The sequence below is a fragment of the Garra rufa genome, chromosome 3 (assembly GCF_049309525.1).
Source record: "Garra rufa chromosome 3, GarRuf1.0, whole genome shotgun sequence".
Lineage (NCBI taxonomy): Eukaryota > Metazoa > Chordata > Actinopteri > Cypriniformes > Cyprinidae > Garra > Garra rufa.
This window is the reverse complement of record NC_133363.1, coordinates 43,322,044-43,336,672: the sequence shown is the minus strand read 5'-3', so window position 1 is coordinate 43,336,672 and position 14,629 is coordinate 43,322,044. Positions and strand designations below refer to the sequence as shown.

At 37.2% G+C, this 14,629-nt stretch overlaps 1 protein-coding gene across 1 annotated transcript; it reads left to right on the top strand.

Annotated features, from left to right (window-relative positions):
- Window positions 1–1,172: 1,172 nt before the first annotated feature.
- On the top strand, window positions 1,173–8,699 carry polr2m (RNA polymerase II subunit M). The gene is made up of 4 exons (XM_073837112.1): window positions 1,173–1,383; window positions 1,746–2,279; window positions 5,085–5,286; window positions 6,789–8,699. The coding sequence occupies exons 1-4, from the start codon at window positions 1,274–1,276 to the stop codon at window positions 6,930–6,932; spliced, it is 990 nt and encodes a 329-aa protein (XP_073693213.1). The 5' UTR covers window positions 1,173–1,273; the 3' UTR covers window positions 6,933–8,699.
- Window positions 8,700–14,629: the final 5,930 nt, after the last annotated feature.

Below are 14,629 nucleotides of genomic sequence, written 5' to 3'. Positions count from 1 at the left end.
AAAAACTTTTTTTTCATCTGAACCTCTTTCGCCTAATACTTGAAGCACTTAAAAAAAAAAAAAAAAAAAAAAAAATATATATATATATATATATATATATATATATATATATATATATATACATATACAATATATATACATTTGCATGTTCATTGGTTCTCTGACGTTGGTTATGGTCACATACAAATACAATATTTAATTTTTTTAGTAAGTTTTTTTTTATTTTGATTGATTTAAAAAAAGATTTCAATTTAACATTTTTTATGATTTAATTAGTTATTAGTTTTTCATTAAACTCATAACCCCCCCTGTAGTCCCTTTACAGACATCAGTTTGGAAATCCTTGGCATAATGTTTAATGCACTTTATGTTAACAACAAATGGAATACTCTTTGTATTTTTATGTCAATATGGTGCAATGTTATAAAAAAGTAGTCTGATTACATAACTTAACATGTGTAATGTAACGGATTACGTTACTAACTACAGTTTTTGTCATGTAATTTGGAATCATAACAGATTATGATTTTTAAGTAATCTACCTATCTCTGTTTGTAAATATCTGTTTTTATATTACAGCATCACTTGGATATTTTTGTATTATTTTGCATTATCTAAGAGTATTCTTTTTAAATAAAAAATAATACATTGTAAAGGTATCGGGTCGAAAATATAGGCAATTTCTAGCGTTATTTTGAACTTTCACAGTGAAAGTACATTTACTTGACCAGCAGATGACGCCAGTGCAATGGCGCTTCTTTCTTTGTTTCTGTTAATCTTTCTTCTTTTTTTTCTTTAAGATAAACAGTAGTTACAGTTCTTTTAAAGCTTTCGAATGCTTTATTTTGCCATTCGCACAGCCACAATAACTAGACAATTCAACAAAAAGCTGCATATTCGTGCCTTAACTTGTCTCTCATGAACATATGCAAACGAAGATTTTACCAATGAAATACGGACACCAAACACGTTTTATTGTAAGCATTCATGAATCTGATTTTTTTTAAACAAAATTTAATTTAAACGTGGAGGATTACAAAATATAAAACCCCGATTGACAGTCTTTTAATTTAGTTGCTTTGGGTCTTTTATTTTGTAATGAATGTGACATATCTGGTGTGATATTGTCGTCGCTTACTTCATTGTCATTGCTTATTTTGACACATGGCGGTATAAGTGAATTTCTGACGTCCTGTATGATCAGCAATGAAAACTTGTAGACTGAACGTGCCAGTCTGAGACATTTACTGGTATATTTTTCACATATTTAATCATGTCGTCGGTGTGGACAGCGCGCCAAGGGGAAGTAGGTGATCTGAGCAGCAAGAGTAAAGATCAGCTCTTGGAGATACTTTCAAGACAAGAAAAGTTGCTGTCTAATAAGTAAGCCATATTTTCATTTTCGTGTTATTTTTTATTAGTTTTAACCTGAATATATACTAAGTAATGTGTATGTATAATTCATTTAGGTTTGGAATTACTGATTAGATTACTATGATGACTAAATATTCTGGATCATTCCAAATCCGCCCCCACCGTAACAGTTGGGATAATTTATAATTCAACGCAAAAAGACTCAATTATATCTTATACAAATGAATTTGATGCCTTGATTTGATTAATCAACTGTGTGAAGAATGGACACTGTTATTATTGTGAAGGTTCTTTAACACATTCTGTATTGTATAAAATGCTGTATAAATAATTTTGATTGAATGTGAGTTGTACTTTTACGATCTCTTCAGGAGATTTATTCAGAGCCTTCCAGATAAGGGAAAGAAGATTGCTGACTTTGTGGAGAAAGTACACCTTGCACTTGGACATCTGGAAGAGGAGGAGAGAAAACAAGCAAGTTTAATCTCTGTCCGGACAGAGTTTCAAGCTAAATATCAGGACGCCCTTGCCAAGCGAAGCACAGATAAACATTTAGACTCTAATTTGGACATGATTATCCCATCCCATGACAGAAACAAAGCCAATGTCAATATCGATGGGGCTAACATATCGGAAAATGGTGGTCTGCTGGGCCAAGAGGAGTCTTTGACATCCCAGCTAGAGGCTGCTGAAACACTGATGAAAGACACAGAGCTTGTGGAGGCTTTTGGACAAGTAACTCTTGATGAAAGTAACAATGATTCCAACCAAGACACCATAAAAACTGTATCTCCTAGTAAGCTCTTTCTGGGTAAACAGCATCAGAAGAAACCACATTATATAGAAGTTCTGGAGAAGACAGAGCAAAGTGTGAATATGAGGAAGCCCAAATTCAAGCCAAATCAGTGAGTGGAACTACATTGTCATTGCATGGCTTTGTATTTTCTTTGAAAATAAGCTGGAAGATTAGACATTGAAGGGATAGTTCAAACAAAAATGAATTTTGGTCATTGTTAGAAGATCAAAAAATGTCTTAAAAGGTGTAAGATTCTCTCACAAAGAGATAAAATTGGTTTATATGATGAGCTTTAATTTATGTTTTTACTTACAGTGGTGGCCAAAATGATTAGAAAACTAGTATTTTCAACAGCTAAAAATGGTTTTAAATAAGTTATTTCCATCTTTTGCTGTAGCGTGTCAGTAGGATGCTTTAAGAGACCTAGCTGCAAAGCTACCTGAAAAACTATGCACAAGTGTACCTAGGGCAAAAGCTGCTTTGAATGCAAAGGATGGTCACGCCAAAAAGTTGATTTAATTTAGTTAATATAAGTTCTAATAGAAGAAAGTCTATTTTTTTGACAGCATCCTCATTTTACAGCATTTTTGCACAAATGCCTAAAACTAGGTAGGTTTCATGTGGACATCGCCACAGTTCTTTTGGATTTAGTTTGTCCCAGTTTGCTCTGTTTTTTTTTATGTCATTCCAGACAGACTGGATGAAGATGAGATCAGATCTCTGTGTGGAGCACTGTCTGTTGTCAGACTCTTTGTTCACACAAAATCTCACTGGATTATTACAATTAATGGCAAAATGAATGTTCGGAAATGTAAACTAATAGTGCCTACTGACACACTACAGCAAAAGATAAGAAATAACTGACTTAAAAATTGTTTTAGCTGGTAAAAATTAGGGCTGGGCGATAAAACGATAACGATATATATCGCGATAGACAAGAGATCGATATCAATAAAAAATGTATTCGATAAAACGTTCGATATTTTGTATTCTTCGTCGGCCCGCCCAGCCCCCCTTTAACGTTCAGTTCATAGCGCCAGATCACAATATAAGTTAAGGTTATCTTTCCTACAGAACGGGTCCATGTTGTTGTATTAAACAAACTAAATAGCCTTATGTTATTAATCTTATTTACACGACGGCATTTGATTTCTGTCTCTACATGATCGTGCGTTTACAATGTCTACTCACAGACGGGATCGCGGACTCCATTCATAAAAACGGACTTTACTATAGGGCGGAATTCGTCGATTTTTGGACCAATAAATCAAAAGTTGGTCTGTTAATGAATTCAGATCGCGATATGGACTAGTGTCTGTGAAAACTGAAATGCAAAAAGACCGTTTCAATAAGAATCCTGCATGTTCCGTTTGCCTCTATATGTATGAATGGAGGAGACGCGTTTTATTTTCACTACACGTATACTGCACACGTGACGCTCCCGCTAATTTTTGGCCTTTGCATCTCACATGAACAGACAAACTCCAATAAATGCATCTCCAAAGCTGCTGTGAGTGTCACTTTTTGTCAATTTTACCGTTTCATTAGTGAAACTAGCATCATTCATACTGTATTATACACTGAAACTTCACGGCAACCTGTCAAAATAAAAGTACGGTTTATGTAACAGAACAATATTAGTCTTGTATTACTTTGTACAGTATAATGTAGGTGTTTACATGTTCACATTTAAATAATTTACATAAAACAATATATATGATAAAAAGAGTCACCACTTAATTGTTGAAAAAATACTATTATTATTAAACCTTTTTTAACTGAATATAATTTTTCTTCTATGTATTAATTTTAACAGTAAAGCTCAGTTTATTTTTATTTTTAAAAATAAATCAGTGATTTTGCTTTCATTTGATTATCAGAAAAATTAAAACAAGAATTTCTGAAAAAAAAAAAGATTGTAAGGCCCTATTGTTCAAAATGTTGAAAGTTTTGGACTTATTTTTTCACTTAAATAAATATTTTTGTTATTACACAAAGTATAGGCTAAGTACCAGGAAAGAAGTAATGTTGGCTACTGGCAACCAGCAATCTGTGCAGAAATAAATATTATCAGCCAAGTACTTTGCAACAACCTCTGACCTGTGGTCAAGCCGTACTTCTGGGCCATACATTAGCTTGACCATTCACTTCATCGACAATGAATGGGGTTTGAATTGAGGATTAAGAGATAATTAAGTGTATATTGTGACTTTAGACTTATGTTTACATTTTAATTATTTGAGTTTTCCATGGTTGTTGACATTTCTGTCTTAATAACTGAGGGGATTATGACCAGAGGCAGGTTAAGTTTAAAATAAAAATGCTTGAGTGTAATATATTTTTCTCCTGGTCCTTATTTTAAATGGGTCATAAAAATATCAATAATTACCGATATCGACCGATATGAAACACTGATATCGTGATATAGTTTTCAGCCATATCGCCCAGCCCTAGTAAAAATACTAGTGTTCTAATAATTTTGGCCACCACTGTAATCAATTATTGATACACATAGAGCAAAGCTCAAATGTGCGTCCATAATGACCAATGAGGTTTGTTATACCATACTTATAAAGTGATTATATCTCTAAACACCACTTGTATTAAAACATCCTATTCGTATGGTTTCACCTGACCTTTTTGCATCTCCTGAAGCTCTGGTTACCTGTACTTCAAATGGGTCAGAAACCTTGCTGTTTTTATTAATTTGTGTTTAAAAAAAGAACCCCAGTCTTATGGGTTTGTAATGACATGAGAGTGCGTAAATGATGACAGATTTTTCTTTTTTGAGTGAACGACCCTTTAACTTGCTTCGTATTTTCAATATGACAATACAAAAAATGACAGGAAACTTGAACTTATATAGTAAAAGCTCTTTAAGTCACTTTGCATTAACATGTCTGTGTTTTATTAGGTTACCTGTAAAATCTTCATCACCTAGTCAGGCCTCTGGCAGCACCACACCGCTCACTGCAGAAGCCAGAAGACAACAAGACCGAAAACACCTGGATGACATCACTGCGGCTAAGCTTCCACCCCTGCACTACAGTCCCGCTCAGCTGCTGTCATTAGAGGAGTCATCTGCCCTTCTACAAGAGCAGACCAGAAAAAACTTGGTAGGCTGAAGATGTCTTACTTATAGCAGACCAAGAGAAACTAAGATTTGAATGTTCAAAGTGATAAATTAAATTGCGTAGCATCTGAGGCCTCAAAAAGGTTTTAAAACAGTTAAAAAAGCTTTAACAGTTTGGAGTTTCTGAGAGGAAGTACTGCTTGAATACTCCTGGCGGAGAGTGTAAAACATAACACACAAGATATAATTTTTTATATTTTTTTATTCCATGGAATGTCTGGATACTGGATTCTGATTGGCTGGCAGGTGTGCAGTAAAACCGTTTAATGCACAGGTAGTTCCAAGTCAGTTTAATCACCGTTCTATATTAATGCGTTGCTTTAATTGATGCACGCAAAAGCACAGAGAGAGAGAGAGAGAGAGAGAGAGGGGTCGGAGATCGCATTGTGCTGCGCACATACATAAACTTCTTGTCAACGCTTGTCTGCGAACCTTATTAAAATAGCCTAGATAGTAGATCGCTACATTATATTCCTCAGCAACGGAGTGGTAAAACTGCTGTTTATAAATGAATCGTTGTTTGTAGAGAGAGACGCACAGCATGCAGGTACGCACGCACATTCACATACACACACACACACACACACACACACACACACACACACACACACACTACTGTCATCTCTCTTGCCTTCACACTCTCTCTTGGTCGATCGATAATCTACTGAAACAAATGATATATTTCATTCAAATAAATGTGATTTTACCGGACTATTTAATCTCTGTGTCTGATTTGAAGCGGCCAGAAGCTTGAGTTGATGCTTGAGCTGCGTGTCATAACACGAAAATAACCGTCTTTTTTATCCATTCAGTCAAATTTCGCGTTGCAAATATCAATCCTAGTTTTCGCGTCGGGCGGTTATTAGCCTCCACGTCGTGCATTTAAAATCCTTTAACGCACGGCAAACCGTTGATTATCCCTTACTTACTAGTGGGTGCAGGACGCTATAGTTCATTTACGTAAGTGAGGATAGCAAAATAAAGTAAACGGACATATTTTACCCAAAAATGATTTGTACAGTGGACTACCAGTAAAATTTATATCAATTTGGGACCAAGAATAATTTGGACACATTGACGTGATCATGTTTTGCTTAAAATGCTTTTTAATTGCTAATGCAACCTTTTTACACCACAGACTGAACAAAATTAAGCATTGCTTGGTAATTGGTTAAAAAAGTATTTATAGTTGTGTAAATATTGTTTTAAGAGTTGTCTGAATAATTTTTGGTTTGATTATAATCATTATATATCTTTCTATTAAAGTTATCTGACCTTATCAGGATGAATTTGTTCTGACACAATTTAACTCATAGTTTTTGTCATATTTTATTACCATTTTCTAAACTATAGCGAATAAACTGTGATAATGTGAGAAAGGTGTCTGCATAAATTTAGTTTTGACTGTACATGTTTATGTTTAACGCTTGTGTGTGGGTGTTTCTCATTCTGTATTCATGTAATTGTGTATACTGCTCATTTCAGGAGTTGCAGGCCAAACAAGCTGCCCAGAAGCTGGCAGATGGTCTGAGTTTCAAGATAGAGAGTTACAACCCAGAAGGAGGCCCACTGCCAGCCTACCAAGAGGTGCGTGATGATGGGGCCCAGCTTTCCTCAGAGGAGGACTGATCGTGGGGCCCTACAGGGAGGGCACTGGTTTGTTGATATGTTTGGCCCCTTGCCCTGGACCAGCTCTAGGCCTACAGCCCATGCTTCAGGACCCTGGAGAGAGGCTTTCAGCCTGAGGACAAGAGAAGGGCTCTTCGTGAACTGCACTGACAATGTCTGAGATTCTGCCATCGAAGATAAATAACAGCAGGTTGAATCAAGTTTAGAGTAATTGTATGAAAACTGACCGTTTTTGCATGTGGAAACATTACTGTCCAACAGTAACAGATTATCTTGGCAAGCTAATGGCAAAAACTTAATACCTCGGCAGGTCCACACACCTGTTGTCTTGTACAGAATAATATAATATGAAGCTCTTATCAGCCATACCTTCATGGGTGTAGTTCATGTGTTATTTTGAAAATGGTAATAGAATATTTTTGTATGACCTTTCTTAGTGTTTATTTAAAAAACCCTCTGAATTGACCTTTAAAGCTTGTGATTGGTTCTTTGAATCGGATAACGGAAACCGCACTTTCATAAACTAAAGGTGGAAGCACTTAATGTTTTGTCACTTGAGTGCAACAGCCCAGGAAATGTCTGTCTCCCTCCCTTTTTGCAGCATTGTTTTGATAACCGCCCCACTGGTTTGATTGGAATGAGTCAGCTGTCGTTTGAAGGGAGGGATGTTGTTATCAGTGCAGAAATCTGTGACATGCCTCAGATGATTAATATATGTAATGTGAAATATCGAGGCTTGAAGGAATTAGACCAATTGGTGGAGTACATCTGGATTTTGTTTAGATCATGTTACTGCATCAAGTGGCAATGCATTCTGGGATGGCAACAGAAGTGACATATGGTAAATGCAATTTGCAAGGCGATCAATGCTAATAAATTTTTTTAATACACTGCTTTTAACTTGTAAACAATGCGTTTTCTTGATTATTATACAGGAATCTTTATATTTAAATGGAGAGAAAGGAGTTCGAGGAGAGGGAGGAAATCCAAATCTGCGCCGCTCTGCAGTTGATGACCTGTGATAACCTCTAGTAATTGCTTCTGCCCGTTGATGGGAACTGCTGCCTCAGAAAAAAGATCCTAACACATCTGGCAGGTTAGTGTTTAGACACCGTGTGTGACGAACTCCAGAGTGCCTTATCCAGACGACTCGTGATAAATATGTCAGACTTGTCCAGAAAGAATCTCCACTCTATGTGGTATTAATTAAGCCTACCTTGCATAAAGGAAAAAAAAGACTGTTATCAATTACACACTAGATTCCTGCGCTGATCAGATTCGCTTGTGAGTACATAGATATGCTTGAGTTGGACTCAAGCATGCGTCCTGACGGTGTCTTTAAGTTGTTCTTTTTTTGCTGTACTTTTTGCTTTCCACATACCCCCACACCCATCGTCTCGGATCAATAAACGTCTCGTGGAGTCATCTGCAAGTGGTTTTCATGTACCGCAAGTGTGAAATCATGCCCTGAGAGAATGGGCAAAATTTTTTTTGAGCTGTGAACAGGATGAAAGGATACTGTTTTTTGCCAGTAAAAACACATTTGAATGCAATTGAGAATATGAGCTAATTATGCAGGGTAGAATTACACTGCTTTCTTGTTACTTTATCTTATTTAAAGTCATTTTGATTCATCACTGCTTTGAGACATAAATCTGTCATTGTTCCTCTCCCTAGTCCTTTCTCTGTCTAGATCCAGTTTCACAGTAAATCTGAGCTCTAATGAGAACTTTTTGCCCCCCTTTGTCCAAAACACTCTTTGAAGGCTCTTTTATCTCTTGTACTTCTGTTATAATAAAACATGTAGTTTTATGTGGTATATCCTTACTTTTAATGTTTTTGTTTAATAACATTTTAAAGGGGTAGTTCACCCAAAAATGAAAGTTTGATGTTTATCTGCTTACCCCCAGGGCATCCAAGATGTAGATGACTTTGTTTCTTCAGCAGAACACTAACCAAGATTTTTAAGCAAAACCGGTGCAGTCAATGGACTTGTCTGGACTTGGATTTGTCTGTGCATGTTTTTTTTTACTTTTAAAGGTCTGGTGCCCATGCACTGCCATTATATGGCTGGCAGACTGCACCGGTTTTAGTTAAAAAATCTTCGTTTGTGTTCTGCTGAAGAAACAAAGTCACCTACATCTTGGATGCCCTGGGGGTAAGCAGATAAACATCAAATTTTCATTTTTGGGTGAACTATCCCTTTAAGTTACAGATTCATTTAAGTGATAAATTGTATTGGGGCCTCTGAAAGTTTGTCGAGGCCCCCTAGTGGGCCCTTGCCCCCTGGTTGAGAACCACAGCTGTAATGTTTTAATTTTAGATTGCAGTGTAATTAATATCACTTAAACATATGTAATATGTAATTTTCCCCCTGATTCGATTCTGTAGTTCAAATCTGTCTGGTTTTTGATAGAAATAATTATGTAGTGCTTAGTTGCAAACCTCAAAACTTTCCTGAAAGTCATCTTATTTTCACTACCGGATATAGGCTTATTAAGGGAATGACAGTAAATACATTTTTTAATCAATATATTTGCTTTCAAATGTATGATTCAAGTGTTGTTATGAAACAGTGGTTGGTAATGCAGGAAGGAGAGTGTTTGTCAGTGCTTGAATTAGAAACCTCAATATTGACTGTTGGCTGTAAAGATGTCTGGATTAATGCTGCCGTATCCAATTAGATTTAGTAATGTTGTGAATGAGGGCGCTGTTGAGAGAAACACTGTTTATATCATTCCTGACGTCTTCCAGCAATGCGGTCATAGGATCAGGAAAGACATGATGACTCCACATCTGCTTCTTTATCAAGTCGATGTGAAAAAGTTAAATAGTGGGAATATTTAAGTATATAAAAATGAGTATTACTAATAACCCTGTTAAGAAAAATACTGTGGCGGCACGATTGCACCATGATTGTTTCATATATGCCATAGTACTTTTGACATACATCATGGTATTCATCGATTACCATATTGTCATACTATGTTTTTAATCATTACTATAAGGTAATTATTAATTGAAGATTGAATCCATGATTCTGCGATCATACCATGCTTAAGACAAAAATAAACACATACAGTTTACAGTATGTCCAGAAGAGAAAATAATAGTTGAATTTATAAAAATGACCCTGTTCAAAAGTTTACATACACTTTATTTACTTTATTACTGTGTTGTTACCTGAATAATCCAGAGCCATGTTTTTTTTGGTTTAGTGATAGTTGTTCATGAGTCCCTTGTTTGTCCTGAACAGTTAAACTGCCTGCTGTTCTTCAGAAAAATCCTTAAGGTCCTACATTTTTTTTTTTTTTTTTTTTTTTTTTTTTTTTACATTTCTGTGTATTTGAACCCCTTCCAACAGTGACTATATGATTTTGAGATCCATCTTTTCACACTGAGGACAACTGAGGGACTCATATGCAACTATTACAGAAGGTTCAAACGTTCACTGATGCTTCAGAAGGAAACACAATGCAATAAGAGCCAGGGGGTGAAAACATTTGAACAGAATGAAGATGTGTAAATGTTTCTTATTTTGCCTAAATATCTTATGTTAATGCATCGCGTTTCCTTCTGAAGCGTCAGTGAGCGTTTGAACCTTCTATAATAGTTGCATATGAGTCCCTCAGTTGTCCTCAGTGTGAAAACATGGATCTCAAAATCATACAGTCATTGTTGGAAAGGGTTCAAATAGACGAAAATGTGTGGGACCTTAAGGATTTTTCTGAACAACAGGCAGTTTAACTTTTCAGGACAAACAAGGGACTCATGAACAACTTTCACTAAATGATGTTTCATTAACAAAGTTCGGGAGAAGTGCGTCAGATACTTAGCGTAAACATGACAAGAGGAGCCCACTCAAGTCAATCAGCGCCATAGGTTTAAATACAGCTGACTCACCTCCATTCACTTGATGGTTTATCAGTAACCCTCCACCACCCCATCTCCCACTCCGAGTTCTCACTACTCCTATTGGGGGGTACTCTGGGTTCGGGCCATTCCCGAGCTCGGAGCCCTTCACAGGACAGCACGCCAAACATGCACTACTATTCTCCGACTAATTATATGTAAGCGTGAACTCGTGAAACAATAAAATAAAACACATCTGTGGATTGTTCAGGTAACAACACAGTGTTAGGAATCAGTCGTATGTAAACTTTTGAACAGGGTCATTTTAATGAATTCAACTATTATCTTCTCTTGTGGACTATATGTGAAATATCTCATTCAGGTCAATTCATAAATAAAAGATAACATGCATTTTGTACGATCCCTTATATTTTGATAAATTAACATTTTACAGATTCTGCAAGGTGTATGTAAACTTATGACCTCAAATATATAGCATACAAAGTGACCAAATAATCATGCTTCTAGCTTCACATGAATCAGTCTGTCATGCATCCACTTATCTCAGTTTAAAAATGAAAAATCTAATTTGTTTTAAAATATATTTTTGTGTAGTGCTGCTTCTGCTGTAGAAAGTCATACTGGTTTAGAACAACATAAAGGTGTGTAAATAATGAGAAACTTTTTTTATTTTTAAATTGGGATGAGTGTATGCATGACAAATTGATTAAGGTAGAAGTATGATTATTTAACCACTTCGCGTTCTAGATGTGTTTTTTCCTTAACTGATACAGGGTTTTGCAGTATGCATCTACCCTGGAAAGCCAAACTTGTTTCCCTGAACAGACAGCAGATGGCAGCAGTGCTTCTGTGTTTCACAGGTTTTACAAAACCCCCCGATTTCAATCGTTTAGACTGAGAGCGTTCATATTTTGTCTTTTGTCTGAAAAAGATTTTAAAGCAATTGTTCTCAACATTCAGATACTTTCTTGTTTTGGTATTTAGTGCAATTTACTGATGTGAGCTCACTGAGATGATTCAGCATCATTTTGTCGCCATTAGTGGCTTTTTGCTATTCCTTTCAATAGCTAAGTCATCTTGAAAGTGTTATGGGTAATTTGATACACATGTATGCCAAAATTGTAGTTGTATGTTTAGCTCAGAGCTCTAATAACTCTATAATATCAGCCTGAGTGAGGTTTACACCTGCAGAAGATAATGTTTATTCTCTAGACGATCCTCCAGAAATTTCTATGGTTTCAAATAATAGTCTACATGTGCTTAAGCAAACTGTTGCTCTAAGAAGTTTGCATAACAATTATGCGATAGCCGGCCCATCTCAAAAGCACGGCGCAAGAGAGATGGGGAGATTAATAACCGCCAAAAAACTGCCAGCATTCTGCTCAGCCACTGTCTGGCCTGGCACGGCTGTAAAGCCTGTCAAAAACTCATCACGGTGAGGAAGCCGCCCCAGCAGGGATGCCTCGAGCTGCCAGGGCACGGTGGGGGAAGAAAATGGAGCCGCTTGCCCAGCAGCGTGTGATCATAATGAGGAGGAAAATTCCCATTCTTGTATCCAGATTAATGTAACAACAACAATGTGCTTTTGTCCAACTTTTTTTTTCTCCCCCCGCCTGTATTACTCAAAGCCTCCATTCCCTTTTCCATCCATCAGCGGTACTGCGAGCATAGAGTTACTCGGTACAGTTTCTTCGGCGGTTTAATGCATCTCTTGGGTGGGATTTTGCATAGATGTACTCGCATATTGTGCGAGTTTCTGCTTCTTAGGCAAGCCGAGGAAAATCAATTTCGGTTACCAGGCATCCGAGTACCATCTCCAAGCAATGAGCCTCTCTATCTGTGTACATGTGTACATGAGGTCAGTCTCAAGCTGTCTGCTGATGAATGCAGTGTAATGCTGTTTTTAATTATTTCCATGCTATTCAAGTGAAATCATGCTTTCTCATTTCTGAATGCACCAATTGACAAGCACCAGGAGTGTGAATTAGCAGCTACTCAGGGAATACTGCCAGACGTTACAAATGGAGAGTGCTAACTTCATTTAAAGGGTCATGAAATACAATCGGCGACATGTCAAATATTGTCGTTGCCTGCTTTACAGTGTTGCAGGTGCGAACGAGGCAAACCGCTGAGGGTGAAAAAATGTACTTTGGACTTGACTAGATCTGGCTTGTGTCATTTTTTGTTTTAGTTTTATTTATTTATTTTGTTCCCAATGGCCAGATTCGCTTATGTTATACGACTCCGGCATGACTTGTAAAGATTTGCTCACCAGGCCTTGGTCGTACAACAGAAGTAAAAGCATGCAGTAAAAACAAGCCAGTTCTTCTCAGCCCAGCTCATAACAATTACAGGGCCTTGATATGGACCCATAGCCTTGTTTATGTGCTGTAATGTTGTCTGCGTGCCAAGACAACCTTGAGTGCTGGGAGCCCTGGTGTTTCTGATTGGAGCTAAGTGTTGACTTTGCTAGTCTGCAGCCTGGCTTAATAGACTGCAAGGTTTATGTGTGTGTGTGTTTGTGCGTCTGTTTGTGCACCTCCTAATTTGTTTATTTACATAAGCATTCTCCCCACAATCCCTCTGTCATGAAAACCGGAGCTTCATCTCCTCAAAAGGCAAACATGTTTTTCTAATGAGGAAAGAGATGCTGTCCAAGCCCATAATGATCTTAAGCTGTGGAAAACTGACTGTATTAAAATGCAATAAATCGATTTAATTTGCTTTTAATTGACGTTTTCCTCCGCGTTGTCTTATATTTTAGTCAGCATCGTAACCTTTGACCTCAAACGGCCTGTTTTTAACGTAACATTTATCCAGCGTTCAAATGAGCGGAATGTGGAGAAACACCTCCTTGTTATGGCCTGAGGAATGATTCAGCGGGCGTGGAGTTTATCGGCCGCTTTAACTACATTTCAACGGGATGTTTGTCTTCCTGTGCTTTTCTGTTTAGTGCCAATGTTAAACGAAACATAATTGTGCACAGGACCGTGACAATTGTTGAAATGTATCGCAAATTGGCAATCGCTCATCGCCTCGAGATGGTAATGCTGTCTTTTACAGGTGTCACAGTTTAGAGTAATATAAAGCAGAGCGAGAGACTGAGGAAACTTTTCTTATCCTCTTGCTTCTTTACCGTTGAAAATTTCTTTTGCCCTTCGTTCTTTTTTCCTTTCCCTTCCCTTTGTTTCCTCTCATCAAATTTCACATGCAGCGTGGGACCTCTTCACGGACAGATGGTGTCGCTCACATGAACGGTGCCCTGTTCAATATCAGATTCGTTCTGTGTGGATACTCAGGCATGGCTTTTCGTGAGAGGGAGGAACCCTGCAAAAGTGACAGGTCATTTGACACCCCCCGCTGATCTCATGTCTCATCATGCTTTGATAAGTATTGTGAATTTCAGAGGCAGGAAGAGGGATGACACACAAAGTGACTTGCTCTGCAGGACTTAAAGGGTGGAGTGTTTTTTTTTTTTTTTTTTTCCCTCAGACCCTCTTCAGGAAGAGAAATATGTCACCACAGACAGTTCTTGAAGTACCTTTAATGGCCAAACATAATCCTGGACATTCATTAGTTACAAGACATTCTTTAAACATTAATAATGCTTTGTTCCCCCCGAGAGCATCTTTTTCAAAAGCTCCCGCACAGTGCCCCGCTCATATTTTGACAGGTTTGCGTGCAGTAAATTTCCGCAGATAGTCATTTCACAAAGATGATACAATTTCCATTGATGTTATATTCATCATCGGCTTAAAAAAACCCCTCTCTCATATTCTCTCCCTCTTTCTCCTCATTACTTCCCAAAAATAATCACAAACATG